This window comes from Danio aesculapii, chromosome 11 (assembly GCF_903798145.1).
Source record: "Danio aesculapii chromosome 11, fDanAes4.1, whole genome shotgun sequence".
Lineage (NCBI taxonomy): Eukaryota > Metazoa > Chordata > Actinopteri > Cypriniformes > Danionidae > Danio > Danio aesculapii.
Window position 1 is genome coordinate 5,867,988 of NC_079445.1, and position 15,023 is coordinate 5,883,010.

The following is a 15,023-nucleotide window of genomic DNA, read 5'->3' on the forward strand; positions in this document are numbered from 1 at the left end:
ATCCTCGATTGGTCTCACGCAATCATGTGATGCGATTGCGCAGGACAGAGTTCACCAATCTTAAGCTTTCCAACGCATCGAACGGCGAAACTTACGGCCGCACGACCTTACGTTTCCTGTCTGACGCATTCGCGTGCGTATGAATGGAAGTCTATGGGGAGAAAAGTGCAGTGTGACCGCAGCTTCAATCTATGAGGTATTACTGCTGAAACATTGTCCAATTCGGGGCTGAACTTTTTGATTCATGGGCTAATTTGTATGATCTCATTCATACATTTTAGTACCATTTGCTCATCCCACAAATAAAATTGGGTTTAGGGGTGGAGTTTGGGGACACGTCTCCTTTTAAAAATCGTTCATTTTTGTAAGAATGAAAATGTCTGGATTTGTACAAATTGGAAACTGTCCTAACGTTCCACCTTTTCATGTTAAAGGTGGTTCCAAATCTTTATATGATTTTTTCTATATTTGCTTTTCCGAATAAAATTCGGTATCGGTCGGTTACTCTGGTGTAATTTTAACACAAGTGCGGGCAGTCTAACATTATAACGGTTCCAAGTCTCGACGTTATTTCGGAACAGCATATCTGTGATTTCCTCATTTTTATTGAGCACCGGTACAGCCAGTGCTCACGACTGTTACATATGCTGAACCATGACCAGTGCTTTCTGCTCGTGCTTTTTTCGCACAGTCTGTGCGCACATCATCTGCATAACAATCCTCAGAGCAGGCTTTACAGAGCAAAGTGAATTGCACTGTCCTTGAAGGTCATTCAGCTTACATTAGGAAATGGTCAGTTTACTGTTAGGAAACCCACATCAGCAAAGTCTGATGCATGGGAGTCTTATTCATGAGACATAGACGCAAATGAAAAAAATCAACAATGAAAAAAACACAGCGAAAATGGACCTCATTAAGTCTCAACCTTTATTACAGCTCATGATGGACATTTCTCAAAGAGAAAATAACAAAAATCTTACCTGAGACGGAGTGTGGGAGCTCAAGTATCCAGCAAGTGCACCGTTGTGATTGATGGCTCTCGCTTGTTTATTAATGCCTGTGACAATTTTGACATTGGAGTGTCGCTGTTCGATTCTTACTCGTAATCAGGTTATCGTGTCCCTGGTAAATTTATGTCATATACAAACAGACAAAGAAAATGTTGTGTCTGTGTCTGTTCTAATCGCAGATTTTGGAATTGTACCCTTGTAAAATTACGAGTACGTTCCGTTTTCTATTACGATTTTATAATTACAGATGCGTGAATTTTATTTACGCGTGAAATATTTATGACAGTGATTTTATTCCATAACATGACGCCTGAACATTTTTGGTGTCTGTTAAGTTGCTAATATCAAAGTGAAAATAGGCAGTTCCTTATATCATGTTTTCATTTTATTGTAAAGAAGGTGAAACAACGTAGCCAGGGTGATGTGAATGATGCTATTACGTACACTGTTCCCTTTGAAGATTTACCTGACGTGTCCTCGGGAGTTTGTTTTCCATACCAAACTGGCGAAGTCTGAACTTACAGGGAGAGGATGCAGGACTGAACTGTGTGTAGGCTACTTAATACAGAGGAAAATGCCCCAATCAGAGAGGCGAATGTCTGCAGCCACGCCTACGTTTTTAGATGTCTCCGTTTTCCCCCATCCACACTGAGATGGAGCAGCAGCGTTTTAAAATGAAACGGCCTCTTCAGCGTCTCCAAAACGCTCTGTTTTCGGCGCTCGAAAACTCCGGCGTAGTGTGGACGGATGGCCTAACCGTAGCAAAACTTATTTAGTGTAGTATTATATTTGTGTAGACGAGGCCTGAGATCCTCTTAAAGTGGAACTTGACCTTCAGCCTCCACACACTGGCCATCATCTCACTTCTCAACCTCGCTATAGTTTTACCTTTTTTCCTTCTCAGTCAACCAGTTGCATCTATTTAAAAAAAAAAAACCTATTTCATCCATTTAATGAATTGAATATGCCAGTTGGATATACTTTTCACTCAACAAATTAGATTGGGTTTATTAGAGTTCATGTAATCAGATAGTTCACTCCAAAATAGCAATGCACTCACTGTGTACTCACCTTCAAGTGGTTTAAAACCTATATGAGTTACTTTATTCTGTTGAACAAAAAGGGAATATTTTGAAGAAAGCTGAAAACGTTCATAGGAGGAACAAATATGGAAGTCAATGGTTCCAGCGTCCTTCCACACATCTTCATTTGTGTTTAACAGAAGAAATGTTTGGAACAAGTGAAGGTTGAGTAAATGATGAGAGAATTTCCGTTTTTGGGTGAACTATTCCTTTAAGGACAATAAAATCAAATAATACCGCCAACATCACAGGATATCACAAGTCACACATGAACAGAATTAAGCTAGCTCTCTGCCGTGACGTTCAGCAAAGTATTAGCTCTCACCCTTACTTAACCGTACTAATGGTAGGGTTAGTTCAGGTGCAGGGAACCAGAAACCACACAGGTGCATGTGTGCGGATGATACAATACTGAAACCAGCCTCTGGCAGATTTTCAATCACCTTGTGGTTTTAAACAACCATGTCCACACACCCTTCAGACGCAACACAAACACAACCAACTTAAGCACGCACTGCCAATTCTTGTTTTCAGTGATCTCTTACATTTGGCTACAGTCTGTTATTAGACAGTGTCGTGTATTCTCATTTTAAGGAGAGATCAGTTAAGAGCCTCAGAATGTCAGCTGTGTCTGCAAACGGAAGAGAATATTTGTGCTAATTATAGCCTCCTGAGATACCGCCCATTGACTTGTGTCCTCTGTAGTGGACATTGTGTTTTCATTAATTTTCTTTGAATTGTTTTAGCTACTCTGTCAAGTCCTGTTGTACTGTTCAGAAGACATCCTGGGCTTTCTAGTGATATGTCATTTGATTGGCTGGCATGCTAGGAACCACTTCTTACACTGTATCCGAAATGGCCGACATACAAAAAGCACATTTTATGGGAAGGAGAGAGGCATGTAAAATTTAGCTTTTTAAATGTTTTTTTACTATTATTATTACATATATATTTGTTTATTAAAGTGTCAGCAACAATACATTTAGCTTTCAAAGCTGTTAACTTGTTTGTGTTTCAAAATATCATCCTTTTTTTAAATGTCCACTATAGTGGACACCAGGACCATCTTGTAATTAATGACTGCATGTTGTAGGAGGCAGAACTGAGGCAGAGAGGAACTATAAAATAGTTGAGGGAGACTCTGATTTAGAGTTTGACAATCAGACAATTAGAGAATTAGAGACAATTAGAGAATGACAATCAGTTTTAAATCACTTTTGTGTTAAATTTTTTTTGGATTAACATCACTTTATTTTGTTTTTGTTCTGTTTTTTGAGTTCGGCTCTCTTTCAGAGTAAACCGTTTCAGGAATTTCAATACAAAAGGAAAAAATGGCTTTTGTTTAGTTTTTGTTACATTAATATTGGATTATAATCCCTTTACAGCCTTCTCCTATACAGTTTTGTTGTCTGAGTGGCGGTTGTTTTAAACTAAAGTATAGTGGACATGGTGTAAAATTAAAAATAAAAACAAAATGTAAAAACTCTAAATTGTAGAATTTTTTTTAACCCAAAGGATGTAGGAAATCACTGAAAAAAAATTGTAATTAAATTTTCTTTGCGTCTCAGGAGGATAGAGGTTGTCTATAATATTGTATGTCACACATGGTTCAGAAATGAACTTTTCTAGTGACCAATTGCTATTGATCTTATTCTGTGATGTGGTTGTGTGCTCGTTTTTTGCAATTGCTTTATAACTTCCGGTTGAGTTGCCTATGGAAGACATGACTAAGAATAATAAACGTCAGAAAACTGTAGTGATGGGAAGTTCAGATCATTTTACTGAGTCGGAACGTTCATCGAGGTGAACGAATCTTTTTTCAAGTCATTTCGTTCATTTTGTTCAATTTGCCAAATTATTATTAAAAGGTTACGAGTTGCTTCCGAAACTCATCTACAGCTACACCATACGTTGATCACACGAAAAAGAAGTCATAACTAGAATGCTATAAGAAAAGTGAAAATAATTATTTATTGTTTACCTGGTGTTTTGTCTAGGATTATATTGTCAGCTCACCTCTCCTGATGGGTCTTCAAATTTGGTTTGAATTGAATTGTGCAGAAGCATTTTTTTTCCAGATATGTTGAATTTGTGGGTCATTTCAAGTTATTTTGGTGACATTTTCAATGACTCATTAAATTCCAAGTGGTACTCACTGCAGAGCCACTTGAGCTGAGCTCCAGCAAGGGGGAGCTTGAGCTCCAGCTCGTCCTTGCTGCGCTTCTTCTACAAGCGATGTCACTGGGGGTGGGGTTAGGGGTGTAAGCATTAAGGCCCAATCCCAATTGAATTTTTGTAGTATTCTTACACCTTGGTTTTGAGTGTGGTCCTGAAAAATCTTCGTTCGAACGGGTATTCATCCCTTCCCCTAAACGCCTTCAAGCTGAAGAGAATTGGGACACCCCTACCCCTGGGTGTAACGCGCAAAACGAGGGGTAGGGGTAAGGGCTAAGGGCTAAGGGGTAGAATTGGGATTGGGCCTAAAACAGCTAATAGGAGGAGGAGCAAGAGCTCATGCTCCTCCTCATTGGAGCCCAAGTGGCTCTGCAGCAAACAGCGTCTCTTAAATTCTGGCCCTGTCACATGTGAAAATGTATGAATGCTTTATACTGCTAAACGGTAGCATATATTAGATGTTCTAAATGGATATAGAAATGTATTTCATAACGTTTGGTCAATGTTCGTCCAGTATTTCTGTTGCTCTGTTTGCACACTTGTGAATTAAAGGAGAACTGAACATATTTCATTTAAAAAGAAAAAGCTAAGGGAATCATTTGTTTGCAAATGTCACTTGACGTTTGATGTAAGTTGTTCTTACACATGATGTATGGCTTCATTGTGTGTGTGTGTGTGTGTGTGTGTGTGTGTGTGTGCGCGTGTGTGTGTGTGTGTGTGTGTGTGTGTGTGTGTGTGTGTGTGTGTGTGTGTGTGTGTGTGTGTTGTAGGAAGTGCAGCGCTGCACAGCTGATATGAAGATTACAGCAGAACACTCCAATCATCCAGACAACAAGCACAAAAACAGATACATCAACATCATAGCCTGTGAGTCTCTCAATCTTTGTGTAATATACATAATATACAATATATGTAAAATATGTGTATGGATGTACAGTTGAAGTCAAAATTATTGTTATTAGCCCTCCCGAAAAATGTTTATTTTGTTTTAAATATTGCCCAAAGTTATGTTTAACAGAGCAAGGATACTTTCGCAGAATTTCAATATTTGTTTCTTACTTGATTAATTTTGGATGGAATAAAAGCAGTTTCAGAAATTGTTTATTTATTTTTTATATATATATATATTTTTATATTTAAATTGTTTATTTATTATTAGCTCTTTCAAGAAATATATATTTTTCGATTGTCTACAGAGCAAACAGCTGTTGTCCAATAACTTGCCAAATTACCCTATCTTGCCTAGCAAACATGATAGCCTAGTTCTGTCTTTAAACTGCACTTCAAGCTGAATACTTAATTTGAATTATTTAGATATCTAAGACCACTTTTGAAAGTGCTTGTATTGTGTAAGTGAATTATTTTCCATTTCTTTTTCCATTTTATTAGCTAATATTCAGAAAAAATCTTTTAGATTTTCAAATAATGAAGGATTCTTGAAATAAAAGTGATGATAATCATGTTTTATAAGCACCATAGTGCATATTTAAAGAATTTCTGAAGGACTATGATGCATTGAGGAGTGGCGTAATGGCTGATGAAAATTCAGCTTTGAGTCACAGGAATAAATGACATTAAAACAGTTCTAATAATATTTCACAGTACAGTTCTTTTTACTAGCTTTTTGATAAAAGGTCCAATGAAATGAAATTAAGTTTTTTTAGATATTAGTATCAATATTGTTCGCTTTTAGGATATCTTTAATCTAGTGCGCACCAAAACAGTGGTAAAAAACGTGTCTTTAGAAGATATAAAATCGATAGAAACATGTAAAGCTTGTAGTTTGTCACTTACACTTAAATGATCAACAATTTTATTAATGTTTACATGTTTTATTCATGTTATTCACAAATGATAATTCGGGTTTCTCATCAAATAGTAATAATAATAACATTTAAACAGCGCTTTTCTGGACACTCATTTACAGTGCTTAGTACATCAACCACTAGTGTGCAGCATCCACCTGGATGACGAGACTGCAGCCACATTGCGCCAGAGGCCATGATGGACAGAAGCCAGTGGGCAAATTTGGCTAGGATGCCGAATACTCTCTTGCGAATGACATTTTTAACCACCACAGAGAGTCAGGACCTCGGTTTAGTGTCTCATCCGAAAGACGACGCTTCACTGAGCAGTCCCCTTCACTATACTGAGGCATTAGGACCCACACAGGCCGCAGGTTGAGTGCCCCCTGCTGGCCACACTAACACCACTTCTGGCAGCATTCTAGCTTTCCTATGTGGTCTCCCAACCAGGTACTGACCGGGCGCAGCCCTGCTTAGCTTCAGTGGGTGACTATGTGAGAGTTGCAGAGAGCTAGCTGCAGGCAAAATCTTGACCAATCAAATGCTCTGTAATATCTGACTAGCCACGCCCCCTTCAAGACGCTTCTCATTTTCTTTTTATTTAATGCGGTTGAACTCAACCACTCTCACTGGTAAAGCTGTGAGATAACAAAATGCCATTGGCTGTTTGTCCTTTTTGCTTTAAACTTCACAATTAATTCAAAAGCTAATGTTTAATGAGATACTTCAAAAATTCAGTGTTAAATTCCATATTTAGCCTGTGTTCTCGGCTATAGGTCAGACATCAGGCATGTCTCTGAGCGTCCTTCTCTCTTTGTTCCTCCAGATGACCACAGTCGGGTGAAGCTCAGGCCTCTGGCAGGCAAAGACTCCAAACACAGCGACTACATCAATGCCAACTATGTGGATGTGAGTGAAGTCTGGCTTTCTGTATCCATAATGACCTGAGTGTGTGTGTGTTTGCGATCTATATCTCCTGTGTTTCTCTTCTCTACAGGGCTACAATAAACCCAAGGCCTACATCGCAGCTCAGGGCCCTCTCAAATCCACGTTCGAGGACTTCTGGCGGATGGTGTGGGAGCAGAACACTGGCATTATAGTCATGATCACTAACCTCGTGGAGAAAGGCAGAGTGAGTTTATCACAGCCGCTACATTTTCTCAATCATCAGATAATCAAATGTCTGCTGTTAACTTTTTCATTGTGGTGTTCTGCAGAGAAAATGTGACCAGTACTGGCCCACGGAGAACAGTGAGGAGTATGGGAATATTGTGGTGACGCTGAAGAAAACCAAAGTAATGGCGTGCTACACACTCCGCATCTTCACTATCAGAAACACCAAAGTAAAGAAGGTAAACAAAGTTTTCATCTCTCTTTCTCTCATTTTCATAACAAAAGCAAAACAGCCATAGTCACCAGGCATGAACATTATTGAGCATGTCTGGGGTAAAATGGTGGAGGCATTGAAGATGAATCCAAAGAATCTTGTTGAACTCTGGGAGTCCTGCAAGAACGCTTTCTTTGCCTTTCCAGATGACTTTATTAAGAAGTGATTTGAGTCATTGCAGAGATGTATGGATGCAGTCCTCCAAGCTCATGAGGCGTGATCATATTTTATTTTGGTAAAATAAGCGTAATCTAGAGGCCTTTGCCTTTCATTTAAGCCACTTCTGATTCGAAATAATCAACTAGAAGTCAATTTATTATTTGTTGTTCCTAAAACTTGAATAAACGACAAGACTTTTAGTCAGGTAGTGTGTGTATCATAAACAAAGAACCAGACCTCTGCTTTCAAACAAAAGAATCATTTTATTTTAACCTTGTGTGTTCATGTTTTATCCCCACTTGGATGTAAAAACGCAACATTTTTGACACAAAAAAAAACAAAGGAGTGCATTTCCAAGATATATAGTATAGAATACAGGGTTGCAAGCATCGACTGTAAAATATATGGACGTAGTATCCGTGACGTCACCCATAGGTTTCTGAACACTGCAAAAGAAGCTACAAGTAGGCACGGCCAACCGTCGCCATTTTGTTCGCGCGTCATCGCACCCACGGCAGGATACCAAACAAGGGCAAAGAGGTGGAGAGTGAGCGGAGCTACAGACACCTGCTGGCACTTTGCTTAGACCTGGCAGACAGACTTTACTTTGGGAGAAACGCTTGATACTCTATTACCTGCGACTCGTTTGTGTTCTGACCACATGTGCTTGGCTGTACACTATATCAATAAAGTGTTTAGACTTTCAAAAACACTGTAGTAATACAGTGAGCCACTAAACATTGTTCTTATGACGTTTTTCTACAGGAGGAAAACGTGAATTACTTCCAAACACTTCAAATATAGTGTGTGTTAGTAAATGCAAGACTATTGATGAACTCCAGCATAACACTGTATGATAACGCTTCAGATGACTGTTCTAGAGTCTACAGCTAATCAATCTGTCACATTCTGGAGTGCTTTACAGGTCTAAAGAAAAATATTAATGATAAATGATCTTAAATAAATCTTAAATTAAACAAATACATTTATAGAGATGGTATACAAGTATATAACTTTACTCACATGGGAAACGAGGCCATGTGAATGGTTTGTGAGCACAATTAAATGCACACAGCATGCCATATCATCTGATAATTGTAAGAAATAAGTCCAAAAGGCAGCTGACTGTGTAAAGCCACATAAAACAACACAAAAATACAATGAATATGCCGATATCAGTGGCTAATCTCGTGAAGTGACGGCGACCAGCAAGACCTAGCTGTCACTCAAGTGGCCACGCCCTTAATTATGCAAACTTAATATAACCTAAAATAAAGGAAATGGATGAGTTATAAAAAAATTCACCCCCCCCCCCCCCCCCCTCACAGTTGTCATGGAGGGTAATAATAGCTATATGAACCAAAATCGTTCTTTGTACCAGGCTGTAAACACCTTTTTTTCTGCTGTAAAGTTGGCCATTCTAACAGTGGGCTCAATTGCAATTTGCTCTATTATGGAGCCAGGACTAGCGGAATTTTGATGAATTGCAGTTTCAGTTACTTCCGTATTGGCTTCCCGAGGGAGAGCGGGAGGTTGCCGCTTGGTTGCAAGATACTGGAAAATATATGCGATATTCGATGTTGTTGAGTATTGAAATAACAATATTTCATATTACAATAACAATCCCCCCCCCCCCCCAAAAAAAAAAAAGAATTATTTTATGATATTAAAATAAATAGGTAAAAAAAATCAGATCCAATTAAATGTAATTCAGACAAAATATGTTTAGATGCATACATTTAATCTTTAGAACATTATGAATGAGTGAATAACATTTGAGTTAGTAATGACTGTGTAATGACAAGAGAGAAAGATACGATCACTACTATTAAATTATGTAAATAATTGTTAACATTAATTGACCAACTGTGTTACAGGGATATTACATGATTTCAAATTTTCAATTAGGCTACAGACAAAATTTGAATGCAGGACATTAATTATGTCTTGTGGGATATGGGTAACTTCTAATTCCAGGATAGTCCTGCAAAAATGTGTCACCTTTGATTTATACACTTTAAAAAAATTGGTCCAAATCAATTTCAACCAGAAAGTGCTATGTAAATTTTACAACAACTACAAAGAAACGTCTAGTATATCGTCTTGTAAAATATAGTCAGATATTTACTTTTATTTCCAACCAAGTATGTTATATGCTGAGTTTATTTGACATTATGTATTATTAAAACTCCTCATCTGTCTTATGATTTGTTATATTTGTCAGATGTGTATATCTTAAAACCTTAACAAGATTTTTGTATGATAAACAAGACTTTTTGTACAAATATCTAACTTCTCTCGCTAAGAAGCACAGTATAATTTCACAAATTTAACGTAAGATTTGTTTAAATAAGTGAAATTAATCAAATTATTTGTATGGGGTGTTCCTAAGATCTCAACCGATATGAAAAAACAGACAGATTAACACGTATGCAGATTATTTGCTGCTTATCCAGACTATTTTATAAGCCTTTATTTAGAAAAATGACCTGATGGACCTAAAAAGGGCACTTTTCTTGGAATGATCAAAGTAGTCATTATGCACAGTTTGACCTGCTTTTTTCTCTACCTGTGAGAAGGATTTTGTCAGGGCTGAGCATTAAAAGCCAGAGGAAAATGTCTTAAGAAGCTTATGCGAGGTCCTGGCCTTCACAGCGTCAGTGAGAGTGATCTGCTCTCTCCGTAAATCTCTTTCATAATGCACACCAAGGCCACTGGCAGTAAAGGAAGAAGCTACTTTTATAGCGGCCGCTTAGATATGAGTTTAGCTGCTACTATTTTCAGCAAATGAGAAATACTTTGAGGGTATATGGTGATTATATGTATATGTTTATTTATTTATTTTAAGATTGCACAGTTTTGTATTTCTTAGTTTTCGTTTTGAATTTCAAGAACTGGTTATGTAAATTATTATTGTCAGTGTTAAGGGTATCGCAATACAAGTAACGCAAGTTACGTATTAATATTACTTTACTAAGTAACTTGTAAAAGTTACTTATAAGTAATGCGAGTTACTTTTTAGTTTGATTTATTACTGTTACATCCTTTTAGATGTTAATATTAAACTAAGGGTATTTGACATAACATATAATAGTTGGGTGTGTGTGTGTGTGTAGCAAATGGAGGGAGAAAGAAACGATTGTTTATTTCCCATACTTCCAGTGAAACCAAGGAAAATATATTATACCGTGAAAGAAAAAGATTTACAATAAATATATGATGAATTACCTGGGGGGAGAGGAAGTAGTTAGATGTGCTTAAATCAAAGAAATAAATATAACAAAACTCAGTGACTGTTTTCAACCAACTAAACTAAATATGAAAAGAAAAGCATGAAAAAAAACATCTTCAACGTACTAAACGTCTTAACTAAACTAACTAAAAACAAAACATACACAAAGCAGCACATTCTCCTGAACCTAATGAACTAATACAAAGGTGAATCTCTGTGTTGTATATGTATATCGCGCGACTTACTCTCTCCTACACCCTCTCCGGGGTATCACTCAAACACATCAGTTAACTGGACAAGTTCACAAGCAAACACATTGCACTTTCAGATCTCAAAACTTTAGACAAGAGCATTAAACACAAGCAAAACACAGTCTCTCAGACTAGCCCTCGCAAGAGAGACTGTCCTCACAGAGACCCACAGTAAGAGGGAGAAGGAGCGAGAAATGGAAAGAGATAAAGAGAGAGAGAGAGATCGCCATTGCAGTTTGGGCTCTGCTTTTAAACGCTACGCCGACCAGCGATTGGTGGCGCAAACCCAGCGTCAGCGGCCAACATCATCAGCACGAAATGCGGATCCTCCTGTTCGTACACCCACACACAAACAAACGCACACACATATCCAAAATACGTTCTGCAAGCGAACATAACAATTACCTTTTACAAAATAAATTGCTGAAGTAAAATTAAGGTAGTCACATTGAATCATGAACACAATGAGAGAATTTGCAGGCCGGGGCCTTTAATTTCTAGAATATTCTCATTATTTAGAGCGCATTGAAGAAAAAAGGTAAATAAAGGAGTAGATTAAACAGTGAGTTGTTAATCGTGGAGCTCCTCTATTATAAAAAAGGAAAAAAACACAGCCAAGTAGGAAAAAGTAACGTAAAGGTAACTCAAAAGTAACTTAACGCATTACTTACCATAAAAAATAACTAAATAATGCAACTAGTTATTTTTTTGTAGAGTAACTGTGCGTTCACACCGAAAGCGGTGAGAGCGTCCAAGGCCGCTCTGGCCGCCCTGGCGACAACGCTGTGTGCCTTCAGCTCCGGCGGCAAGAGTGTCAAAATAGGCCTTTTTCACACTTCCTGGTTCCGGTAAGCGAAACAGCGTATCACAACATCCGGTTCCAATGCAACGGAGTATGATAGAATGGCAGAGTCGTCTCGTCACTGTTACTGCAGCGTTCCCGGCTGCTCCAGCTTAAAAAAACAACAAATTACAGCAAAGTTGACAGTGAAAATCTCATCCAATGTCCTGAGCCTGTCATGTTTCTGCGACTGTTAGCGAAACCGGAAAAAAAGCGATACATTGATCTCGTATTTAAAGAGGCCGTTGCAGCATATCAGTTATATTCCTGCATAAAACATGCTTTCTAGCCTGAAAATGTTGCGCACTTCTTATCAAATTCATTTAACAATGGAAGATTAAGTTACGTGCACTGTGGCTTTGCTCCACTTAATTATCCAATGTCTGAAATATCCTGAAGCAGCAATACTGTTTTGTACTGTCGCATGAGATTCCCGCTCTTTTAACGATAAATATATAAAACATTAATGCACATCAGTAACTCGCCAGTAACTTTTTTAATGCATGGTCGAAACCAAAGTTTAAGTTGTATAAGTTATGCAAGCTGTTTTAACTCAGTTTAACATGTTACAAGTATAATGGACTCATAAGGTTGATTTGATTCAGCTTAAAAATTCAAGGCAACCGGTATTTTTTACAGCGTACATGTAATTGTTTTGTGTTCAATCCACTTAAATTTGTTAAGTTAACTTAATCGATTTGTGTCGGGACAACATGAATAAATGTGTTGAATCCTGCAGTGTAGTTACCTAGCTGAAGATCTGATTTAATGATTTACGCTAAGCTAAGCTAAAAGTGTTCTCGCTAGGCCTGGAGATCAGCTGAATGGATTCAAAAATGGTAAAACTCGAATGTTTAACTCTAGAGGAGCTGTAAAATGAGCCAAATTTTCCTCCAATGGAGTGGAGTGTTCCTCAATGGGAATATATATTCAGAATATATATATATATATATATATATATATATATATATATATATATATATATATTTGTTAGCAAGGATGTTGAAGGGTCATGTGTGGTTTGTTTGTTTGCAGGGTCAGAAGGGGAACACTAAGGGCCGTCAGAGTGAGAGAACGGTTCTACAGTATCACTACACCCAGTGGCCGGACATGGGTGTCCCAGAATACACTTTACCCGTGCTCACATTCGTCAGGAAGTCTTCTGCCGCACAGACCCCAGAGATGGGCCCCATGCTTGTACACTGCAGGTAAAACGCACACACACACACAGAGACATTTAAGTGTTGTTTATTGTTTGAATTTGTATTTTTATTGGTATGACTAGGGGACCATCAATGACAACTAGTCTTTGGGCTAGTTTGAGTACAATGTTGATTAATGTATACTGTCCCCTTGCTGTAAAATCAAAACCCCAAATAATTCCCACCTGCTGATTTAATGGCTGAATAGAGTAGTAAATCAACTGACTCTTATGTCATCCATGTGTTTTCCTCAGTGCCGGCGTGGGCAGAACAGGAACATACATTGTGATTGACAGCATGTTACAGCAGCTGAAGGATAAAGGCGCTGTCAATGTGCTCGGCTTCCTCAAACATATACGAACTCAGAGAAACTACCTGGTCCAAACGGAGGTGAGTCAGCCATCCTGTGGTCTGATTTATAAAATTTACATTGTAACTGAACGTACACCGGAATGTATTTACATTTATTTTATTTAAAGTGGTTCAAGTCAAGATGTCCAAAATCTTTGCACGCATTGACCCAGAGACTGTTTAGATGCATGTCACTGAGGAGAAGATGATGGATGTTTACTGTATGATGACCAAAATGGCTTTAAACACCCAGCAGGCACAAGAGATCAACATGACGTCAGATTGACGCTGTACCCCAACGTCGTGGGGACGTTGCATTTTGTGTCAGAACTCAACGTCAGGCCAACGTCAATGTCCAACATCCAACCTAAAATAAACCAAATATCACCACCTAATGATGTTACAGCTTGACGTTGTGTGGATGTTACCACTATGATGTCTATCAGATGTTGGATTTTGGTTCCCATACTTGACCAATAAACATCAGTATTTGACGTCAATATGAAGTTGGTTTTAGATCTTGGCTCGACGTTGAGTTTTGGTCACTTTCTAACAACCTAAAATCAACCAAATATCATTTGTCATTTGACGTCGTTATTGGACGTCAAAATAATGTTGTCCTTAGATGCTGACGATACATTGAATTTTGGTCACCTGACATCACAACCTAAATCTAACCTAATATTAACATCTTATGACGTTTTGTGCCTGCAGGGCAATAACTAAATTAAATTGCACTACAGAATGTTTCGTTTACACACCATCAGCTTTTCACAGCGTAATATTCCAAACTCACTACTCTTGAGTACTTTTGAAAGGTCTACTTTTTACTCACACTTTGAGTAATATTTACAGCAGATACTTTAACTCTACTTGCACTACATTTTTAGGCAAGTAATGGTACTTTTACTTAAGTATGATTTACTTCAGTACTCTTTCCACCACTGATAATAACACATACAAAACAAAAACATTTTCAAAGGGGTGGTCTAATGCTATTTCAAGCATTCAGAGTTATTTACACTGTTAAAAAGTGTAAATGAGGGCCTTTTGTCATATTGTCGCCCTTTGTGTTAAACGTCAATGAAAAGTGCTAGCAAAAACATCCCTTTAGACCGGGGGTCGGCAACCCGCGGCTCTAGAGCCGCATGCGGCTCTTTAGCGCTGCCTAGTGGCTCCCTGGAGCTTTTTCAAGAATGTTTGAAAATGGAAAAAGGGAGAGGGAGGGAAATATATTTTTTGTTTTAATATAGTTTCTGTAGGAGGACAAACATGACACAAACATTCTTAACGTTTTCTAATGCTGTAAAATGTGTAGAATAAATATTAAATTTCAACATTTTTGTCAACGAAGATTTGCGCCATAGCCTGCGACACACGTTTCTATCAGCAGGGCAGGATGTCAGGCAGGTGGCTGTTGTAAACAAACCGGCAGCTGAGTGATGGGTCATGGATCCCAAAGGGAAAAAGAGAAAAATAACTGGGGAGAACTGAGGATGCTGCTGCGTTTTACCCTTGCACTGACTTG

The 15,023-nt window shown here is 38.1% G+C and overlaps 1 protein-coding gene across 2 annotated transcripts in view; it reads left to right on the forward strand.

Moving 5' to 3' along the window:
• Nucleotides 1-15,023, forward strand: part of ptprga (protein tyrosine phosphatase receptor type Ga) — a 592,629-nt gene that overhangs the window by 555,951 nt on the left and 21,655 nt on the right. For both annotated transcript variants that reach the window (XM_056467738.1, XM_056467739.1), the window contains exons 17-22: nt 5,038-5,134; nt 6,899-6,981; nt 7,070-7,204; nt 7,290-7,424; nt 12,978-13,150; nt 13,399-13,534. In XM_056467738.1, the coding sequence (XP_056323713.1) occupies nt 5,038-5,134; nt 6,899-6,981; nt 7,070-7,204; nt 7,290-7,424; nt 12,978-13,150; nt 13,399-13,534 (759 nt within the window). The remainder of the gene's footprint in view (nt 1-5,037; nt 5,135-6,898; nt 6,982-7,069; nt 7,205-7,289; nt 7,425-12,977; nt 13,151-13,398; nt 13,535-15,023) is intronic.